At 45.5% G+C, this 20,314-nt stretch overlaps 1 protein-coding gene across 5 annotated transcripts; it reads right to left on the bottom strand.

Annotated features, from left to right (window-relative positions):
- Nucleotides 1-149: 149 nt before the first annotated feature.
- C25H1orf167 (chromosome 25 C1orf167 homolog) lies at nucleotides 150-20,260 on the bottom strand. Of its 5 annotated transcripts, XM_088178735.1 has the most exons (21): nucleotides 15,358-20,260; nucleotides 13,422-15,271; nucleotides 12,832-12,875; nucleotides 12,041-12,257; nucleotides 11,689-11,864; nucleotides 11,066-11,163; nucleotides 10,521-10,707; nucleotides 9,910-10,091; nucleotides 9,411-9,597; nucleotides 9,019-9,241; nucleotides 8,267-8,436; nucleotides 8,013-8,109; nucleotides 7,482-7,615; nucleotides 6,734-6,942; nucleotides 5,859-6,003; nucleotides 3,406-3,670; nucleotides 2,758-2,866; nucleotides 2,308-2,512; nucleotides 2,072-2,207; nucleotides 1,246-1,356; nucleotides 150-529 (listed from the first exon to the last, which is right to left on the bottom strand). In XM_088178735.1, the coding sequence occupies exons 2-21, from the start codon at nucleotides 14,718-14,720 to the stop codon at nucleotides 473-475; spliced, it is 4,251 nt and encodes a 1,416-aa protein (XP_088034861.1). In that variant the 5' UTR covers nucleotides 14,721-15,271; nucleotides 15,358-20,260; the 3' UTR covers nucleotides 150-472. The 5 variants fall into 5 exon arrangements, 4 of the variants coding, with proteins under 4 accessions (XP_088034861.1, XP_088034862.1, XP_088034864.1 ...); XM_088178736.1 differs by having other exon boundaries at nucleotides 10,521-10,704; nucleotides 13,422-20,260; XR_015808416.1 differs by lacking the exon at nucleotides 6,734-6,942 and having other exon boundaries at nucleotides 13,422-20,260.
- Between the last annotated feature and the right edge of the window lie 54 nt (nucleotides 20,261-20,314).

Consider the following 20,314-nt stretch of genomic DNA (forward strand, 5'->3'; position numbering starts at 1 on the left):
AAGACCTGTGTTTGCACCTACCTAATCCAGACTTTGGAAGCAACAGCACCCACAAACTCCTGCCTATCCCTAAGACTGTATTTGCATACTCCCCCTTTGACACCAAGCTCCTGTCCAGGGAAAAAACACTGAGTAAAAAGGAAAGCCTATAAGGTGGTTTTTTTGACCTTTAATCAGAACTCCAGCAAAAGCAGGGTGCAGAGAAGAAGAGAATGCAACCTCACAACTGTAAGTAACTTCTCCATTTGCACTGCTCAGGAGGTAGTATACAAGTCCTTTAAAGAGGACCTTTCACTAGATACCATCTCTTCCTAGCTGTTCTTTAGCTGTCATCCTGGCCAGCAGCACTGCTTTTATTGTAAGAGCAGAGTGTTCTCTTTGTTGATGGCACAGGACCAGCTCTTTGTTGTGACAGGGCTGTATCCTCCACGTGCTCTGAAATGAGCAGCAGCTGCAGGCAGGCCCCCTCCAGTCAGGATCCTTTGTGCTTGCACCGGAATGCTGTGAGCTGCCACCACCTTGCAAAGGCCTGAAAGAGGAAAGTGGACAAATCAAACACTCAGGTTCCCCTTGAGGGGCTGCAGCCATTCTCACAGAACCCATAAACACAGCTTTCCTTCTAGCAATGGCTCTACCAGCTGCCTCAACCTTCACTCAAAACCCTTCCCTGTCTCTCTTGGAGACAATATGGGCCATGCAGAGTACAAATCAATGTGAGAGAAGAAAGACCAATGTTCCTTCTGCCCTCTAATTTCAGTACCTGCTCCTGTGTCCTTAAAGGAGGACCTAATCCTACATGAATCTTTGGGAGGCAGTCAGAGGAGCAAAGTGGATATGAGTTCTAAGGCTTTGCCTGCTTGCTTAAATTCATAGTGATTTGCTTGCCCCTGGGTGCAAGTCAGCACAGTCCTTCTGCACCAATGTGGAGCCTGATTCTTCCCTGAGTGGGGCCTCAAGAGGCAGGGGATTAGGGGATTAACATCACTAATAACAGCAGGGAAGGGGGCACATGTCAGGGAAATTGACTCCTGACACAAAGCTTTGAAAAACACCCATAGATGAACCCATGTAAATCTGGAAGCTTTTTTCCTTTTTTACTATCAAGTCCCATTCCTTGATGAATTCAACTTCTCCCTAAGCAGGTGCATTGTGCAGGGAGAGAGATACAGGGAACACCAGTTGTCCCTTTGGGGTGCTTTTTGTACCACTAAGGTTCACTGAATTCAAGAAAACATAAATGCTTACCTGAGCCAGGAGGCTCCTGGCTTCCTCATTCAAAAGATTCTGTACCACACAGCTTTGCAGATATCTTTGTCTCCACACCCTCCAGGCCTTTTCTATCAGCCGCTGCTGGTCCTGCCAGGAAAAGAGGCAGCACACAGATTAACGGGGCTCTGGCAGGCGAATTACCTTACTTCCCTCCAGTCCCACTTTGTTCCAATTGCTATCCCGAGTCCCTCTTAAAAGACCTTGCATTGGTAACAAACAGAGCAGACTAATAACAGAGCTCTTGCTGAACTACTCTCTCCAGCATAGTGTGGCTAAGTCCCAGTACCCTGGGGAAAGAACAATGCCCCATTGTGCTCCAGCACAGCTCCTCAGTGATTGTGGATATGCTCACACTATACAGGCATCATCTTCTTATCTGGGCAGGCCAGAGCACATCTCACACAGCTAATATCCAGGAACCAGGCAGAACATGGCTATGAGCAGAAGGGGAAGTCAAATGACAGCTCTTGGTAAGCTGTGGACACCACTGGGATGTATCAGGAACACAGATGAAGACAAAGATTGTAATAAGTGCTGTGAACTTTTTGCACACTCTACAGACAATCCAGACAAACCCTGTTTCAGCTTCCCATCTGTAAGGGCAAAGCACAACTAAATCTGTGGATATGTCTGTCAAGCTGACATTTCAAAAAGAACAATGAAAAAACTAGCCACAGCATACTGGTGCATACTGGTACTTGTTCAGCCCCTAGGTCTCATCTCCCAGGATGTGAGGCTACAGGCAGAGCAGGCTTGCCCAGTAACACCCATCATTGCCAGCCCAGTGGCACTGGACACTCACCAACACCTGAGCCAGTATCACCACCCTGCTGGCTTCCCTCCACTGATGCCATCCCCTTGCCAGGCAGAGCAGTTTCCTGTCATGCTGGCACCGGTGCAGTACCACTGTGTGATGCCACCACCTCAGGTATTTCCTCCTGCAGGCAAAAGAAGCAAATAAGTTCTACCAGCCATACAAGGGAGCCCTTCCCTGATGGTATGAGCAAGAGGAAGCCCGGAGCCCTCCACTCCACTTACCCAAGCCACTTCTTAGCCCACTCCTCCAAGTCCACCTCTGCTGTGTTCTCCTGGATCCCTCCATGTGCACAAGAGGGCCCTACTACACCAGGTCTCTCCTGCAGCCTTTCAGCCCTGTTTTGGCTCCTGTACATCACCAACCAGCGCTGAATGGCACTCGGAAAAAATCCAGTTGGTGCTGAATCTTCTCTGCCTCTTCTGCTTTCTAAGAAAAAAAGAGGAACACAGGAGCTAACCTTGGAGCCAGAGACATCAGGGAGACATCAGAGCTGCCATGAGCCCTTAGTCCTTCAGCTCCTGAACACAGAAGAAATCCACCGAGTTTGACTGCCACGAGCTCCTATTCCACAGAGAAATTCAGTCATTAAACTGGTAAACACTAATCCCCTTCCCTCATCATCACACTCCCCACATGAGTCTGTGAAATGAAGAGAGGGAGAATATTCTTACTCATGGACCAAGAGAGAGACATCTTCCTGCTTTTCCTAACACCTATGAGGGTGCTGCGCTGCCGTAGGCACTGGGAAAAGGCAGCTGCTCTGGTCCAGTAGTTGCAGGCCTGCAAACAGAAATAACACAGCTGCAGCCAAGAGTAAACACAATGCACACAAGCACTCACACAAACCAGTCTTAGAGGCTCACAGCTCTGCAGGTAGCTTAATGTGCTAGACCCCAGGCTGGAAACTGCACAGATGAGATCCCAGCAGGACTGACTCAGCCCTTCCAAATCAATCGACCTCTTTGTAGTTTGCTAGCTGTGAGTCTTTTGAAAAAAAATGCAACTCTGACAGCTCACTCTGCTCTGCAGGAACAGTGATTATCCCATCTTATCTTTGAGCAGAAAGGAAGGAGTGCTCTCATCTCTCTGGTCAAAATGTCCCCTTTCCTTATTGCTGTGCTCCATATGGTTGTTGCAATCAGTGCCAGATTATGGTGATGAAGTTGTGTGCACAGTCTGTGAAGAATTTCACAGCAGGGACTAAGCAGTCACCACAAATCAAACCAGGTTTTTATACAAGCCTTGTCACACTATCTCAGTGCCTCATGACTCACTGAGTTAATAATAACTGTCTCATAGGGACCTTTATCTTCTCTTACTTGTTTGACAGTGGCTGCAGATCCCAGGCGCAGGGCTTGCTGTCCTCTTGCAGCCACTCGCCAGCGGTGACAGGCTTTACCTGGAGAGGGCTCCTGCCACTTGTGCTTTCTCCCTCCTGGCACTTGTTCAGCTCTCAGGAGTTTGTCCCTCCACTTTGTAAAGCTCACAACCAGGAGACGGTGCTCTCTGACTCTTTTAAAATAAGAGAGGGCTTCGTGCTGCCTCAGTCTACCTGCAGTGACCTGGGCCCAAGTGACAAGGCACCTGAAAAACAGTTACAAGCACAGAAAAGAAGCAGATACCTAAAGTAACAATTCCATATCAGACCAAATTTCACCTTCTCACCTGCCCTGCAGTGTCCCACATAAATGGTAGAAGCAAACCAAAGAGCATTCAGCAAGAAAAAAGCCTGTTCCTATTATTCCTTCTGCAATCAAGATTTATGCATTGACCTCCATGATACATATCTTCCAGTGCCTCATCTTTGGGAGGTGCAAGTTCAGACTCTTTAACTATCTTTCTGCTGAAAATTTGCCCTCATTTTACTTCAGGTTCCCAGCATTTTTAGCTCTCACCTACTCAAAGCACAAGAGACTCTCCTTCCCTCTGGTAATTTTAGCATTTCTTCCTCTTCAAAGGCCTCTGCAAACTGAATCCAATCTTTGCTTTTCCTTAGCCTACAAAACAAATGCTTTTCCTAGGCTGCCTTGCCAGTACACATACTGGATCCCCCCCACTGAAAAAAATAATTAGTCAGTCTTCAATCTATCTCTGTGCTACTAGCTGACCAGAAAGATGGTGCTTGATGAAAGCTTTTTCATTTTTTTCATTATGGGATGACAGTAAAACTGCTAAAATCCCCTTCAGCATGGAACCCAGCAGGTTCCTGAAGTCTGCTTGCAGCATTTATGACAGCCACTCGTTGGCAAGATTCAGATTTTGTTTCTTGACTGTCACAAACTAAGGCCCTGTGTGTGTGGGATGTACAACTAGAATCTTTATGAAGACAATTTTATACCAAAAAATATACAACTTCAGGAGTTACTATTACCAGCACTGTAAATCTGCACCCACAATAATCTCTCTGTATCTTGCAGGCTGATGCACAGGAGACCAATCTTCCTCTGCAACCAGAGAATCCAATCTGCTTTTAACTCCTGGTTTATCCTCTTGGTTCCTTGCTCCATTTGGGCCTTCATTATGCAAATCACCCCACTGCACCACAGGGCAGGGGTGTAAATATCCTGTGCCTGGCAGGCTTCTTGGAAGATCAAGGGAAGCTATTGCAGGTTATCCTAGCATGAAAAATGCCCCCCTCAGAAGAGACAGAGCTCAGCCTCTACCACGTCCAGGTGAGAAATCAGCAGCACTCTCTCATCAAAGGAGACTCAGAAGGAAGATTAATGGTGGAGACATACTCTACAGGAAGGAGCAACATTAAAGGCTTCTCCCAAATACAATTCCCATGAGGGAGCCACACAGATGGATTTGCAGAGGAAAATGCAATTGGGTGGGGTAAGTGCAGAGTCTAAACATCACAGCCACCAAAGTTTCACTGGGCCTTTAGTTGCTCTTTCCTCTGAGACCTTTGTGTCCTCTCAGTCTGAACTTGCAATTCAAAAGAAAACCTGCTAGGGCTAAACCTGCACTCCTCATGCCTTAAAGGAACCCTTGGCATAAATAATCTTATTCATTCTTATCCTCCTGAATTATTTCAGAGAAACACTTCAACAATCCTGGTTCACTACACTTCTCTGTGCTTCAGGCAAGCACTGGCCTCATACAACAAAAACCACAAACAAAACTGTTTTCAATGAGAAGGCCACTGAGCACAATTAAGAGAGAAAAGAAATTAATTTCTTGTGGTTTTGGAATCTGCAACATAACATAAGACTCAAAGACAGACTACAGCTTCACCTATATTGTAATAACACCAAGATGAGTTCAGGATCATGGTTCTCCCTTCATAAGCTTTATACTGCTTTGCTGCAGGAACAAATTGAACTCAATTTTTCACATTAAATTAAAATCAACACACTGTGTACAGAATCCTCAGATTTCTAAACATCAGATCTCTGTTAGATCTCTGCCCACTATTCCTTTCAGCAAATACTGAAGTGCAAATGAGGCTTTCAGTTTTTAAACTACACAAATTTGTCTGCATCTCTCCCTCTGTGCACAAATACCACCCTGCATAGCAAAGACTGAATACAAGTTCTGTAAGAAAAATAATTTTTGAATGGGAAAAATGAGGTGGGGTGTGAGGCTTTAGGTAAGAGACCCCTGAATATATACACATCCTCAGAGAAGTGCTCCTACAGAAGTTCCATTTATACATGAGCTATCCATACTTTCACACCCAAGCTCTGCTCTTAATACAGTGGATACTGCTACATAAATTGCTTTTCATGCAGAGTTTCCCTTGGAAATGCTTTGAGAGCAAGAAACAAACCTGTGCAGGAGAAAACGTTCCCAGAATAAAGCAGCATATTTCTGCTTCCTTGTTTGGTAGTACCACGTCTGCAGAACCAGCCTTTTCTTCTGCTGGCAGCTGTGCCAAGCCCATTGCTGCTGCAGATCTCCCAGAGCACGCTTCCCTGTGAGAGAGCACACCTTCCTGAGCTCAGCCCAGTGCCTGTTTCTCCATTGCAGAGTCCAGACAAGAGCAAAGAATGTATCTGCTGCAAACACCAAATGGGACCAAACTTGCTAAGATTTCCTGTCCTCTCTTTAGCAGCTAAAGAGACTTTTCAATTCACCTTGTAGTTTTTTGTCTGCAAGGCAGTCAGACCTTCTTTCAAATTTTCCCTCCAAGAAATCACAGATTACTTCCACTCTTATCTTCAAGGCAGTTTTCCATTAAAAATTGGGGGTTTTTCTTCCCTGGCACAGGGTAAGTACTTAGAGCATATGGAATTCCTTGAGGGAACAGGATTGTTAAGCCAACCCAAAAGATACACCCTGTTCTTGATGAAGCAAAACCTGACTGCTTGGTCCGAGGAGACATGTTCAAACTTGGAATGCTGCATGGAACTCCACTTAACTCCACAGCTGCTAAAATACACTGCTTGAACACTCTTTTGGTAGTGCAGGTAGATGTGCAAAAGGAGCATCTTCCCTAATATAAAGCACTACAAAGCAGTAGGGCACATGTCCTACTGATAGCCAGAAGAATGCAGTGATACACACTGATTCCTGGGCTAGTATGTGCCTTTCCAGAGCAGCAGTGCACAGAATTACAGCCAAAAGTGAGACTTTCTCCATCCTAACCATTCCCAGAGCTCTCTTCTACAGACACAAGTGATGCAGTGGGATAGGGTAACTCACTTTGCCAGCAGGAATGCCAACACCACAGAGCATCAGCAGTTATCTGCTGAACATGACACCTGAATCTCCGGTCAACTTCCACTTTCTGGGCCAGTCTCCTTCTCCACAGCCTGAAAGCCATCTGGGAACAATGAACTCCATGGTTTAGGGCTGCTGCTGCTTTTTGGTTCTTATTTTCCATGACCCAGCGGTGCCAGCTGAGAAAGGCTCTGAGAAGGACAAAGGTTGCTGCACTGACTGCAGGAACAACTCACAGAGGTACACACCTTTGTAACAGAAAATGTAACCACAAACACACACACAAGGGAGTTTTGGAAACACATCTGTTTCCAAAACAGATCTATTTGATCTGTTAACATCCTTTCCCCATTAAATGTCAGGGAAAATGAAGGACAGGACAAGCTGTTGGGAGTAAAGTGTGCTGTCCTGGCTGCACCAAGCCTATTGTGCTCTTCAGCTTTGGAATCAATAGAGAGCAAGGCCAGTTCAGTGGATAGGAAGATACCAGGACTTGTTATCAGTAGAGCTAGGCTTGCTCTGATTTGTGAGGCACTTAATCAAACCAGAAATTATTGTGTTCCTGCATAGTAATTTTGAAGCTGTAAAAACCCCAAAATAACGGGCTGCAAAACTCTCACTGAAGAAAAAAAAAAATAGAGAAAGAATTTTTCCCTCTTTTTTAATAAAGCAAGTGTAAAACTTCCAAAACAGAGAGCTTTAGGAAACTTCTAGAAAGCATGATCCCTACCGAGACAGCCGAGCGTGCCTGCAGAACTGCTGGGCCTTTACACGGTGCTGAGTTTGAGCTGACCACACAATGAAGCACCTCTGCAGGCAGTACTTCTCTGCTTGCTGCAAGAAACTCTTGTCAGAACTGCAGTCCTATAATCCAGAAAGACAAAAAAGGGCCTTGAACTGCTGTTATATCAGTTACTCCACACAGCTCAGCCACCCCTCCTTGCCAGTGTGACTTCTGTGGTTTCCCAGCTCTGTTGCTAACCCACACACCCCACATGAACACCCAGACACAAGGGTCTAACACATCCCCTTTAAATCCTTGACACCTGCCCTACTTCAACTCAGCTGACAAATGGCAGGGAAGAGTTACCCTGAGAAAAGCCTCAATCTCCCAAATCTTCTGTTTAAGAGAGAACAAAAAAGACAAAATAGCAGTGAGACCTTCCATATGTTGATATTGAAACCCAAGGCTTTTTGCTAAATTTGAATATGCAGCAAACACTTGTATATTTACATTTTACACAATACTTTCTAGCCTCACCTCTTCCCATGCAGAGTAACTGGTGAGAGGCTGGGAATTATTATCTGGACTCTGCAGCACCAAAGACTGGAACGGATTTCCCACAAACAAATTTCTTCTGCGTTGAGTGAGGAGGGAAAAAAAGGAAGAAAATAAAGTCCCCTGGAAGGATGGTGTGACATGACACGAGGAATTATTCCGAAGGAAGGAATTCAGCAAGTCCAAACAAGGGGCCACTCCAAACAGCATCCCAAAAAAACCAGTCTCCAACTCACCCAGATGCAGGGAAGGAGGTCTGCAAGCACAGCTCCCCACGCAGCTCAGCTGGCAGCTCTGTGCACTGGTGGAGCTGCAGGAAAGAACTGTGACACGACACGTGTGTGACATCCTCAGCAGTCAGAAGGGAGGAGAAGCTGTGCTGGCTGCTGTCACTGAGACTGCATTCCTGCAGGTATGAAGGGAGGAACACGCTGTGAGGTGAGGTTCTCACAGTGCAAGAGCTCAGCTAACAGCTCTGACCATGCCATTTACTCCTTTTTTATCAAGGATTCAGGCAAATCCAGAATGCATCCAAAGGAATTGCAGGCTAGCCATGACACTTCTGGAGAGCAAATATGTAAGTGATGGGAAAGTTATTCCTACACTAATAATTTCCATCCTGAATCCAGAAATACAGGTATTTCTATACTGAGAAAAGGGGAAATGGGAATATGCACTCTTTCAATGAGGAAGCTCATTATATCTCATCCCTTCCACCTTGCAGCCACAAACAGAAGCAAGTGTACAAGGAAACCTCACTAGTTCAGCACCTTCCCACATCTCTAAATGATGAACCAGAAAATGCACAAGGAGCATTGACTTTACACCTTCAGATTTCATTTCAGCTTCAGCACCCCACAGATTCACAACACTACATTTTAAGCACAGTTTGCTGATAACAATATAATGTTGAAGCAGAAAGTTTCCCCTGAGAAATCCCAGCAATTTAATACCTCAGAGCAGTCTGGGTGTACCAAGACCTTCTCACCTTTTCCAATGAGCTTTGAGAGGTCAGAGTAGCTGGTGCACTGCTGTCAAAGCCAGATGATGTTGAGAGGTCCTCAGAGAACGGCATGGCAAGAGCTTCCTCATAGACAGCTCTGTGCAAGTGCTTAGAACTTTGTTCAATTGTCTTCAGCATGAGATACTTTTGGTGCCATAATTTCAGAATTTTTCTGAGTTTACACTGCTCCAAAGTCTGAGAGAAAGAACTGAGACAGAAGATACTGAGATAGTAAAGTTACAGAAGAACACCAGAGGGGGTGACTAGCACAGACATGACGGACGATAGGGTAAAAGGGCTTCTTGCAAAAGGTTCAGAAAGTCAAGTGGACACTACTAATGGGGGCAGGCTCCAGGGACTGGCTCTTCTGCACTCACTCAGCTCTGTGATGCTCACACAGCCTTGTTTTCCACAGCAGATATACCCTCTGCAGCTTCAGTTTTTGGCAGAAGTCATCAAAAGAGTAGACTGTTTTCTCCAGAAACTCTCTCTCTCCAGTCCACGATGTCTGACCTTCATGCCTCTTGGTCACAGTCTTGTCAGCTACTGAGCTTATAACTGCTCCTTAACCAGTTACATAAAGGAAAAAGAGGTTGTTTGTCTCATGGCATTCCAATTCAGCCCAGCCCAACCCTCAAATTGCCTCTTTTCAGCAAGGTTTAAGAGTTACTGTTAGGTTTATGAAGCAGAGTGACAAACCTCCCTGTAGCTTCCTTGACATACCCAGAACCAGTGCTCTGCCCACTCTGGTTTGTTCATATCCTGTATAATCTGAGCCCCTCTGTTTACAGGCTGTTTTCAGTGTATACAAGAAAAGGAAGAAGGGGCCTAAGCACCTCTAAAGCCTAGATTCTGCACAGACCCCAAACTGCTCACCATAATGCCGCCTCCATCGCAGGAGGAAGAAGTTCACCACCGACTGCTTATCACCTCCTCTGACCTGCAGCATCTCAGCCCACTGCTGGAAGTGCTTCCTCAGTGATACTGCTCTGAGATGGGCCAGGTTGCACCTGTCAAGTAGCTTCTGCTCAGCAGCCTCTTTCCATGTACTGAAGCACCTGAGAATATTAAAGGAAAATGTTAAAAACCACTTATACAAGCTAATGTATATTCCTGAGACTGGGTTTGGTTCAGGAAAGACAGACAGAAGTTGTCCCCTGAACTTCTATTTGTTTATTTCAGTAAAAAGCCACTGTCATGCTTAGAGCACAGCAGCACAGTGGCTGCCCTAGGGTTTGGTCCTTCAGGACATCAAAAGTCAGGACAAAAAAGATTTGGCAGTGCACAGGAGTCAAGTCGTAATGTCTCTGGCCACAACAGCTCCTTTTCGTGTTTCTACCTCTACTTTCATCTTTATTAACTCCTAAAACAAAAGGATAGATGGCTTTTAGATGGAACAACTATTACTGTCTGGGTTGGCTCTGTTATTCTTTGGACTTTCAGAGTGAACAGATTTTTCACATGAAAACCAGATCTCATCAACTCACCGGGAGACCAAGTTTCTTTGGATTTGAGTTGTCAGTGTTAGAATCTGTTTCGTTTCCAAGCTTTGGGAATGCCACATCCAGAAAATGTTTCGTAGCTTCTTCTTTTCCAGCAGAGCACGGGCTTGCAAAAGCCTGGCTTCCTCTTTGCTCAGCAGCTCCTTCTGCAGGCGCCACAGTCTGAAAGCTGCTGTGTCAAAGGGCCACAAGAGATTGACAGGAAGAGAAATAACAGAAGAGCTTCAAACAACTTAGTGTCACACAGCAAACATTCCCTGGCTTAACTCCGACTGCCAGAGGAAGGACACTTAAGGAAGGCAGCTCACAGTGCTGGAGCAACACATGCTGCAGCTGAATTCATACAAGGAATGAGGCAAAACTTGTATGACACAGTGAGTGGCCATCCTCCACCATCACAGATACTGGCCCAGCTACCTGGAGGATCACATTCTGAAAGAGCTCAAAGCAACAACTAGACACAAACCACAGGAACTGGTGACACAGTGGATACCTCCAAGCTGTTCCAAGGCTATGGAATGTGTGCTTACCAGCCAGCTGTCTCATGTCTCTGATTGCTTCAACTCTCCAGCAGAACCCATCTCCTCTCTGCCTATGACGAAGCTGTGTCCACAGCTCTCCCTCCATCCTGAAAGAGCCACAAGCATGCCTTAACATCCAGCTGTCCAAAGAGGCACTCACAAAACAGAATACATGGATTTTCTCTCTCTTTTTGTCTCAATTTGTTCTTCTGCCTTCAGAATTAGAAGCCTTAACAAAAGGATTTTGACACCTCCACTGTCAAACTACTGCTAGAGACTACAGTATTGACTCATTCCTCACACAGTAGAGACACTACTACTGCTAGAGACTGTAGTATTGCCTCACTCCAACCTCATTTACACCTGTATCACACATGCAGGTGATAGCTGAAGCAAAGAATTAATACAGGAGTATTCCTGTCAGACACTCAAATCAGACTGCAAAAACTTCTGCAGACAAGCTCTGGAATAGGATTGTTTAGCTCTTAACACTAAACTACTAATCCTTGCAGTGTTTATCCACAGCAATACATCCAAGGACATGGAAACAAATTCATTTGAGAAAAGAATTTCCCTGTGTTTGTAAACCTCCTTTTGTCCAAGATAACAGAAAGAGAATGCTCTCTGCTTACCTACAAGCCTGCTCCACTTCCTTTGAGTATCCTGTTGCAAGCTGATGCTGAGCTGAGGTTGTCATAGTTGCTAATCTTCCTACTCCAAATATCCCCGCTGATGATCTTTGGGTATAGGAGTAAGGCTCAGGCTGCAGAGCTTTCTTCTTGCTCTGTTTTGCCACAGCTTCCTTCCACTGAAGAAGAAACCACATAATTAGAACAAACTGCAGACAGAATATTGGGACCAGGGTCTACATCAGGGAATTTCACACAGGGGACCCCTTCCTCCTCCCTATCCAAACAGGATTTGTGCCTTCTCTGACTGCAGAGCAGAAAGGTCATGGCACCACTGTCCCTAGCCAGTGCTCACCCTCTGGAAGCTGGCAGCTAGCAGAGTTGAAGCATGTCTCTGCTGGGCCACCTCCAATTGTGTCCTCCTTTGGTGCACAGTCCACTGCAGAGCACCAAAGGCCTTCTGAAGCAGCTGGTGTCTGTAAAGCTGCCTGGCTGCCCTCTTCCAAAGGATATGTCTCCTCCAGGCTTGGAAACACCTTGTTACGATTCGTTTGTCACACAAGTGACAGAAACTTAAAAACAAAAAACAGAGGTGAGTTCCTGTTAACAGAAAGGAAAGTTAAACCAGCCAGGAGGTGGCAATCAGAGTCCAGTCATCAAGTTTTAAAGAGGTTATTTCAAATCATTCTCTCTAAAGAATGGAAAACATGCAATCTCACACCAAATTAAAAAATCACTGTTGCTAAACCTCATTCACATCTTATCCACAAATTTGAATTCTACCTCATGAGTAAGTCTAACTCTTGATCTTCTCTAACTGTGCAGAAGTGTGCAGTGAGCACACTGGAATTTGCTGCATTGAGGAGTAGCACGAATGGTTCCAACTTCTTCATTGTAGCAACAACCAAGGCTGAATTTAGAAGATAGCATTGAAAAGATACAGAAATTATTTTTCAGCTCATGCTCCATTCTAAATGCCAACCCTTTGAAAAGAAATGGATGCAGTCTCTTAGGCAACCACAGCAGATAAATGCAGACTAAGTCCTAAACCCAAATGTTCCTAGGGACATGGCTCCTCAGACATTTTACAGAAGTGCTCCTCTGTTAACTACCAGCACACTCATACATAATGCAGAGTCTTTTTACCTTTGCTTATTCACCTTCAACGGCCAGAAGCTGATCTCTGAGATCTGCAAACAGACAAGAAACAGTAATTCACAATTATTCACACTGCTCCACTCTGTTAACAATTTGTCTTTGTGGCACACATCATTTTGGATGGAGACCAGAGCAGGACTGCCTCAAAGTCATATATTATGTGGGATGCCTTGGACTGCTCCCACACCATTGCTCTGTGAATATCCTTACATCCTTACTTTGACATGAAAAGGCATAAAAAGACCGAAATCTCAGAGCCCTGCAACAATGCACAGAGTAAAAACCAGTTTAATGCTTTCCCTCAGCATGCAGATCAGAGAATATAAACGGGTGTTTACATTCCCAAGACAACCAAGTTGACAAGCTGGTCTTTAGGAAGAAGCATGTGAGATGGAAAGATGCATATGTTAGGATGAAGAATGTAAGAGATGAGATTCTGGCCATTCAGTAACAAGAAAAAATCTATAGGACAAGCATCCCCATCACTTGTACCTCAACTCTGCACCTCTAGCAAGTGGCAGAAACAAGCACAAGTAATACCTGTGAACAGAGATGCTTCACAGTGAGCACACCCTCACCTCTCTGGGCACAGTTTTCTGTGTCTGGCTCCCTTCTTCACAACACCGTGGTTTGCTTGCATTCCTTTCTACAGAACATTCTTCAGGCTGCTCGAGATTGCCATCAGCTTCCAAGTTCCTCTGGCTGCTTTGGCTGCTCTGGTAGGAGTATTTGTTTCTCCTTCCTTCTCTGCTCATGTTCATACAATCTACATCAGAATGTTCATTAAAGCCTTCTTCAGCCTGTGTACCCAAAGGAGTGGACTGGCTGCTGCCCACTGCAGCCATTCTGGCTGCTTGTGACCTGGAATCACACACCTCTTCTGATTCTTTGCTGCACTTGACATGAGAGTTGTTGACTTCTATAGATTTAACACTAAGCTGATGGCCTGGTCTAAACTCTTTATCTCCAGGATGAGAAGTGATGCTCACACACACTTCTGTAGGAGTCCCACACATGGCTACACCGACATTCATCTGAGCCCCTCCCAAATCTGTCTCCAGTAACACTTGCAGACCCTCTGGATCCAGACTGGCTGAAAGGTCTTTCTTCCAAGACTCAACACATGGAGACACCCCATTAAATGTCTGTTCTCCTTTAACAACCTTTCCAGGAGAATTACTTTTCCTGTGTACATAAAGACTACCAGTTTCCAGAGGTGGCTTTACCAGGGACTGGCTTTTGGAGAAAGGGGAGCAATTCAAGGAAGAATCTGCTTCTGTATCCACTAACCTGCCAGAGCCCACTCCAGAAACAAGGCTTTGTGGTTGGATGCCCCCTGAAATTTTGGTTCTCCATGTGTTTGAGCCAATGTATCCATATCTGTGAGAGACAGAGAGAGGCTCAGCAGGACTGAAGTCCCTTGTCACTGCACTAAGGCTCCAGTCTTTAGCAAATGGGACACCCCATTTCAATCTTGCCTGAGCAGCACTGTTTTTTACTGCAGCTAGCTGTTCTCCCATGGTCAGGATACTGGGACCTAAATCATCAGGAGCAAAGCATGAATGGCCAATGACTGGAGAAGACTTGGGCTCCAGAGGGAGGGAACCCCGTATCCCCATCAAAGCACTTTCTTGCTTAAGCCTCTGGACTGAACAGTGCAAGCTAGCAGAAATCTGTGTGGATTGCAAAAGAGGCTGAACAGACTCCAAATTAGATGGATCAAGATTTCCCAGGGTCAGGGCTGAACTGTGACAAGTGTTCACACTTTCACTTGAGCTTCTTAAAGAAGGACCCACCACTAATTCATGCCTAAGAGGGGAATCTGCAGCATGAGATGACAAATATGCATTGGCCAGTAAAGGGCTCACAGGATCCATACGAGAAGCAGCAGAAGGCTGATGCTGTTGGTTCTCCACTGGATAGTCACAATTCTTGTTCCTTCTTTCTGAATAGTGATGGTGAGCTGTGGCTATGGAGCAGCTACCAGCTGCTTTTGCTTCCTGATGGTGTTGTTGAGGAAAGTCAATTCTCTCACTCCTTCTCCTTTCCAAAACACAAGCCTCAAGGTGCCTCTGGGGGAGGTTCACAGCAGGGAGCACTGACGCAGCAAGATGGGGACTCTATGAACCACACACTTAGAGCTGTGCTGCTGCAGCCTACAGCACAGATAATTCTGCTGCAGCAAGCAGGAACTGGAGAACTGGCTGGCAGTGTCTGGGAAGGGCTGAGAAGGGCAGGAGAGATTAGTCTGTCTCAGACTAGGATCTCTTCCCATCTGACAGAGGTGTGGCACACAGCTAGCCCTGTGCTGCTGTCTCTGGGCTTACACCGAGTGCTGCAGCCTCAGACCAGGGATGAGAAATGTCTACTCGACTTCTAGTGCCCAAATACAGATTGAAATTCATGTTCTTCTGAATGTTGCTTTGCTCTGAAGAAAAAGAAGAAGAAATATAAGCAAAGGACCGTGCGTATCTCCTATCTCATCTTGCCTAGCTTACCAAAGACCTTGGGTACCTTCCTTGTGAATTTCTCATCTCTCATCCACCAGCCTCAGTCCTGAAAGTGTTATGGACACTACTCTCTTCCTGTTTTTCAGCAGACAATCACATTTGGCAGATCAGGAGTGACTGAAAAGGGCAGATTCAGTTCTCAACAAAAAACCTGGAAAACAAAGACTTCCAGCATTATACACCTGCAGCCTCAGAAAGAATTTGTTGCTAGCAAGGCTGAGTTATGCCAAATTCAAGGCTACACGGATTTATTTCTTCTTGTCTGCACTAAAGGATGAAACCATGTTTGCATATCCATAAAAGCCACACTGTCCCCTAATCTGGAAGATTTGCAGCACAGCTAAGAGACCTACTTTGCAGTCTAGCCACTAAGTCTGATGGTTACACATATAACACTCATGCTGAGAATGGATTCTTAAGTTGCTGCTAAAAGGTAAGTGCAATTTGAGAGGACTGTGCTTCCATTCCCTCAGATTTTAAAAGCAAGTTGTCAATCACTGTCATTCTAACCACCATTCTTTTCCACCTCTCTTTTAAAAAATGAAAATGGTATTGTATAAAGACACACATCTCTATCATCTTAAAACCCCCTAGTCAATCTGAGAAGAGACAGCAATGAAATCAATGCCCATTGTCTTTTTCAAACACACTCTAATCCTAGAAAGCCTCCTGTCAAAGTGCACTGTTTCTAAGCTGTGTTTATCTCATTCTCTTCTAAGAGAGCATTTGAGGCTCAGTTGTCCCTGTTTGCAACAGCTCATTTTTCCCTCTCACATGCAAACTCCTCCAGTAATCACCACAATCTGGGGAGCAAACACAGTTCCTAAAGCAGCAGGAGACAGTCAGGCAGTGCTGCAATTATCCCTGGGAACTGCTGTTACTGCCTTTCATATATCACCAAGGGTGCCATGGAACCGAAAGATCCTATTATTTTTTCCAGACAAGCTGAAGTTGGCAACTGCAGAGTGAACAGACAAAGCACAGCTGCCTTCCTTAGGGTGTCTATCACTGCTTTAAATATAACCACAAAATGCAGTGGACTGGTGTTCCATGGAAACACTCCTTGCATTCCAGAAATATCCAAATCAACAAGCAACGTATCACAAAAGGGTGTTACAATTTAAATCGACATTTAAAAGGACATAAACCCACCATGGTTTTCAGCGTTGTTTTGCTCTGTGAACACCCAAAACCTGGCTCTGGACTATCTAATGCTCAAGAATCTGGACATAATCCATTTTCTTGATAACTTGTGGTTTTTTGAGCTCTCCATTTCAGTTCTTTGTGCTAGGTACCAGGTTCTCAACACATCACCATGGTTATTTCAGGTGGTGTTCCTCACCTCACTCATTCCTAATTTCAGTCTCATTGAGATCTGGAAGAAATAGCATCCTTTCAAAACCATGTTTGTCTGCCTTCTGAAATTGCTACTCAGGACTTTAACATAACTTTTTTAGCAGTAAGGTTAATCTCACTCACAAGATTTTATTAAGGTATTTTTAAAAACTTTTTCTGAGGCCAAACGAGATACTCAAGGCGAACTGCACACTTTATGGACTGCAAAATCCACGACCAACGCATTTAATATTAGTTTTTATTATTCCAACTAAAACACTTTATGCATGCTTACTATATACACACTTTGCAGCAACACACGAATGCATTAAGACCTGAATTAAGCAAATCAAAATTAAGATGATCAAGTGATTTCTTGATATAAGCAAAAGGAAATAGTACAGTTCATGAAAAGTAAATCAAGCTCTTTCAAGCCATTTCAGCAATACGACAATAATGCCAGACCCATAATAAACACATTTGTGCTGCACACACAGTGCTTATTTCCCAATCCCTGCAGACCAAGGCTGATCCATTTCATATTCCATGTAGGGGGCAGTGATTACTGAGAGTACACTGCAGCTGCCTTAGAAAGCAGGTTTTTCCCCAAACACTGCTCAGCATTACAGAGCAGACAAACCATCACAGGCACACACAGGTGCTGTTCCCTCCTCAGCGCTGCCGTCCAGGCACCCACTGGTGTCTCACGGTGCAGCAGCGGGAGCGAGAAGCTCCTCGCCTGTTGGAGACTGTAAATCAAGAGTCTCTGAATTCTTCGCAGAGAAATCAGAGTGCAAGGATTGAATTAAAACCTTTGGATGGACTGAAGTATGTTAAGCCACTCACACATAAAGCAGAGGTGTTTTAGAATAAGTTTAAGTTTTAGAATAAGCAAGCAAGCAAGCAAGGATAAGTTTTAAGTGCTTTAGAGAATAAAGGTTTATACCATTTTGTCCATACCAGTGTAGAAGTGCAAATTCTAGTGAAGCTGAAAAACATAGTGCTAGATACTGGTGTTGAAAATAAGCTTCCATAGAGGCTCCAGGAATATAGTTTTACACATAATAAAAGTATAGGAAGAATATTGCTTACAATTTTTAGATAGAACAAGATAGACCATATGCATAGTTTATATGTAACCTGGCGTGCTAAGAAACTAGAATTCTAATAGGTTAAGAAGAAATGGTTCGAGTTCGTGTCTTTAGCTTGTTGGGTAATTTGTGTATAAGAATCTATGCACTGGGGAGAGATTGGCTTTCGCTCTTGCTTTTGTTCCTGCTCTCTTGCTTTTCTTCTCTCCTCACTGCCATCATCACTGCCCGAAGAAGACAGGAGCTGCCACAGCAACACCAGCCCTGCCGGGACTCAACAGGAGCAGCTTCTGCTTCTAATTGGGCCTTTAATTCTATTTAGGACTCTTCACCAAAAACTTTAGCATGGACTTTAACACTTGTGACTCTTTGCCTTTCGAGATGCGCCTTTACAATAAACAACTTTATAGCAACTATTAGCTGCTCGGCTCTTTAAAGAAAACCACCACAACCCGACACTCGCCCACGGCCCAGGCTCGCTCAGGAACCCCGACGGCTGCACTTACCCACTGTGAGAGGCACCAGTCAGCCTCACTCACCCACTGCGAGAGGCAGCACTGGGCTCCATTTACCCACTGTGAAAGGCAGCACTGGGCTCCATTTACCCACTGTGAAAGGCAGCACTGGGCTCCATTTACCCACTACGAGAGGCAGCACTGGGCTGCACTTACCACTGTGAGAGGCACCAGTCAGCCTCACTTACCCACTGCAAGAGGCAGCACTGGGCTCCATTTACCCACTGCGAGACGCAGCACTGGGCTCCACTTACCCACTGCGAGAGGCAGCACTGGGCTCCATTTACCCACTGCGAGAGGCAGCACTGGGCTCCGTTTACCCACTGCGAGAGGCAGCACTGGGCTCCGTTTACCCACTGCGAGAGGCACCGGCTGCTCTGCTGGGCCCCGGGGACTGCCCACACGCGTCCGAGCCGGCGCTTCCTCCGCGGCCACCGCCGCCCTCGGCCCCCTGAGCGCCCGCGGCCGCTCCAGCTGGGGCTCCATAAGCGGCTTATCCCCGCGATTAGGTCGGTCAGGGGCTACAGATGGCCGGGGAAAGCCGCTCTGGGCCTTGGCTAATTAAAGCCGGGAGGGGAGGGTTTATCCCGGGCGGGAGCCGTGCCTGTCCCGGGCAGTGCCTCAGGACGGGCGCCATGTCTTCCTCTTCTTCCTCCTCCCCTGAACGCAGACCCGAACCCAAACCAACCAGTGCTAATGGAGCTGCCCGCTCACCACCGAAACCCCCGGCACAGCAGGACCCGAGAGTTTTAAAAAAACAAAGCAAAACCAGCCGAATGGAGCATCGCACCCTTGTGGGTGAGGAGACGTCGCTGAGACCCCACGAGAACCCCGCCCTGAAGCCAGCGAGGCCCTGCGTGCTCTGGCACTGAATCCCCTCACGCCCTCCAGAACTAGAGAAAAACACTCCCTTCCTCCTCAGCCAAGAGACGGGTGTGTTTTCAGCATCACCTCTGATTAACTGCCCAGAATAAGTATCCTTGAGGCACTGTAAGATGAGTGTTACTCATGCCTTGCTCTGCTTCCCAGAGCTCCCACAGGTACCAAATTTTCCCCAGAAAAACACCTGGCAGGTCAGCTAAATGTACATCTGGGAAGGCTTCCCTAGATATAACTGACTGTGCCAACACCCAAACCTCACAGCATTAAAAGCAGTGGTTTTCTGTCTGTGGTCCATGGGTCTAGGTAAAAAAAGCTCATAGCATTTAAATGTCTTATTCAGGGATCTGTTCTAAAGAGCTGAAAAAACCCATTCACGTAAAGGCTATGGAACTCCACAAGCCCCAGCAACTTCTGCCTACTCTTTCCTTCTTTGACACCTAATCACAAGAAAAGACCAGTTCCTATTCTTGTGCCCTATTATACATAAAGCCTGTAAAAAGAATGCACACTTCTATGGCATTTACCATGTGCTTGGTTCAGGTACACCAAGAGATCACTGTAGTGCTTGTGCAGCAGAATAGAGGAAGCATCTGCTTACGTTTGAAGTGATCAAAGTTGGGAGAAAACTGCTTGATTTTAAAAATACAAATGGCATGCTTCTGGAGGTTACAGCAAAGTCAACAGGGGTCTTGGTTACTGAAGAATCAACACAGCAGCAGGTCTTGTCAAGAGGAATGCAGTTGTAAAATAACAATATAAACTCTGAAAATGTACTTGCTTCCGGAAAATACCCATCTTCCTAGCCCTAGAATTCTGCTAAAGCTAACATACTCATTTTCTCCTGTAAATGAATCCTGTTGAAATATGTTTGTTTGTTTGCTTCTGGGGGTTTTGTTTGGTTGGTTTTCTTTTTTTAGAATCTTACCTGAAAGCCGCAGCAGGATGAATTTATCTTGCATAACAACAGAGTTTATAGTTTGTCACACTCAATGGAACACCTACAGTGTAAATAAATCCATCTTTCCTCAATCCCCATTTTACTGGCCCATCTTCCCACCCACACAATTATAAGCAGTAGCTTCTACTTCTCAGAGTAATGCTTAGGCTAAAAGCCATCAGAGCCCTGCAGACCCTCCCT

The sequence above is a fragment of the Sturnus vulgaris genome, chromosome 25 (genome assembly GCF_052056855.1).
Source record: "Sturnus vulgaris isolate bStuVul1 chromosome 25, bStuVul1.hap1, whole genome shotgun sequence".
In the NCBI taxonomy this organism is placed as follows: domain Eukaryota; kingdom Metazoa; phylum Chordata; class Aves; order Passeriformes; family Sturnidae; genus Sturnus; species Sturnus vulgaris.

Coding starts and splice junctions, on each gene's coding strand:
- C25H1orf167 (XM_088178735.1), bottom strand. CDS start 14,720: ATGGATCCTGTGAGCCCTTTACTGGCCAATGCATATTTGTCATCTCAT. Junction 12,876..13,421: donor AGAAAACTGTGCCCAGAGAG/GTGAGGGTGTGC, acceptor GTCTGTTTGCAG/ATCTCAGAGATCAGCTTCTG. Junction 11,164..11,688: donor GAAGTGGAGCAGGCTTGTAG/GTAAGCAGAGAG, acceptor TGGCTCTTTCAG/GATGGAGGGAGAGCTGTGGA.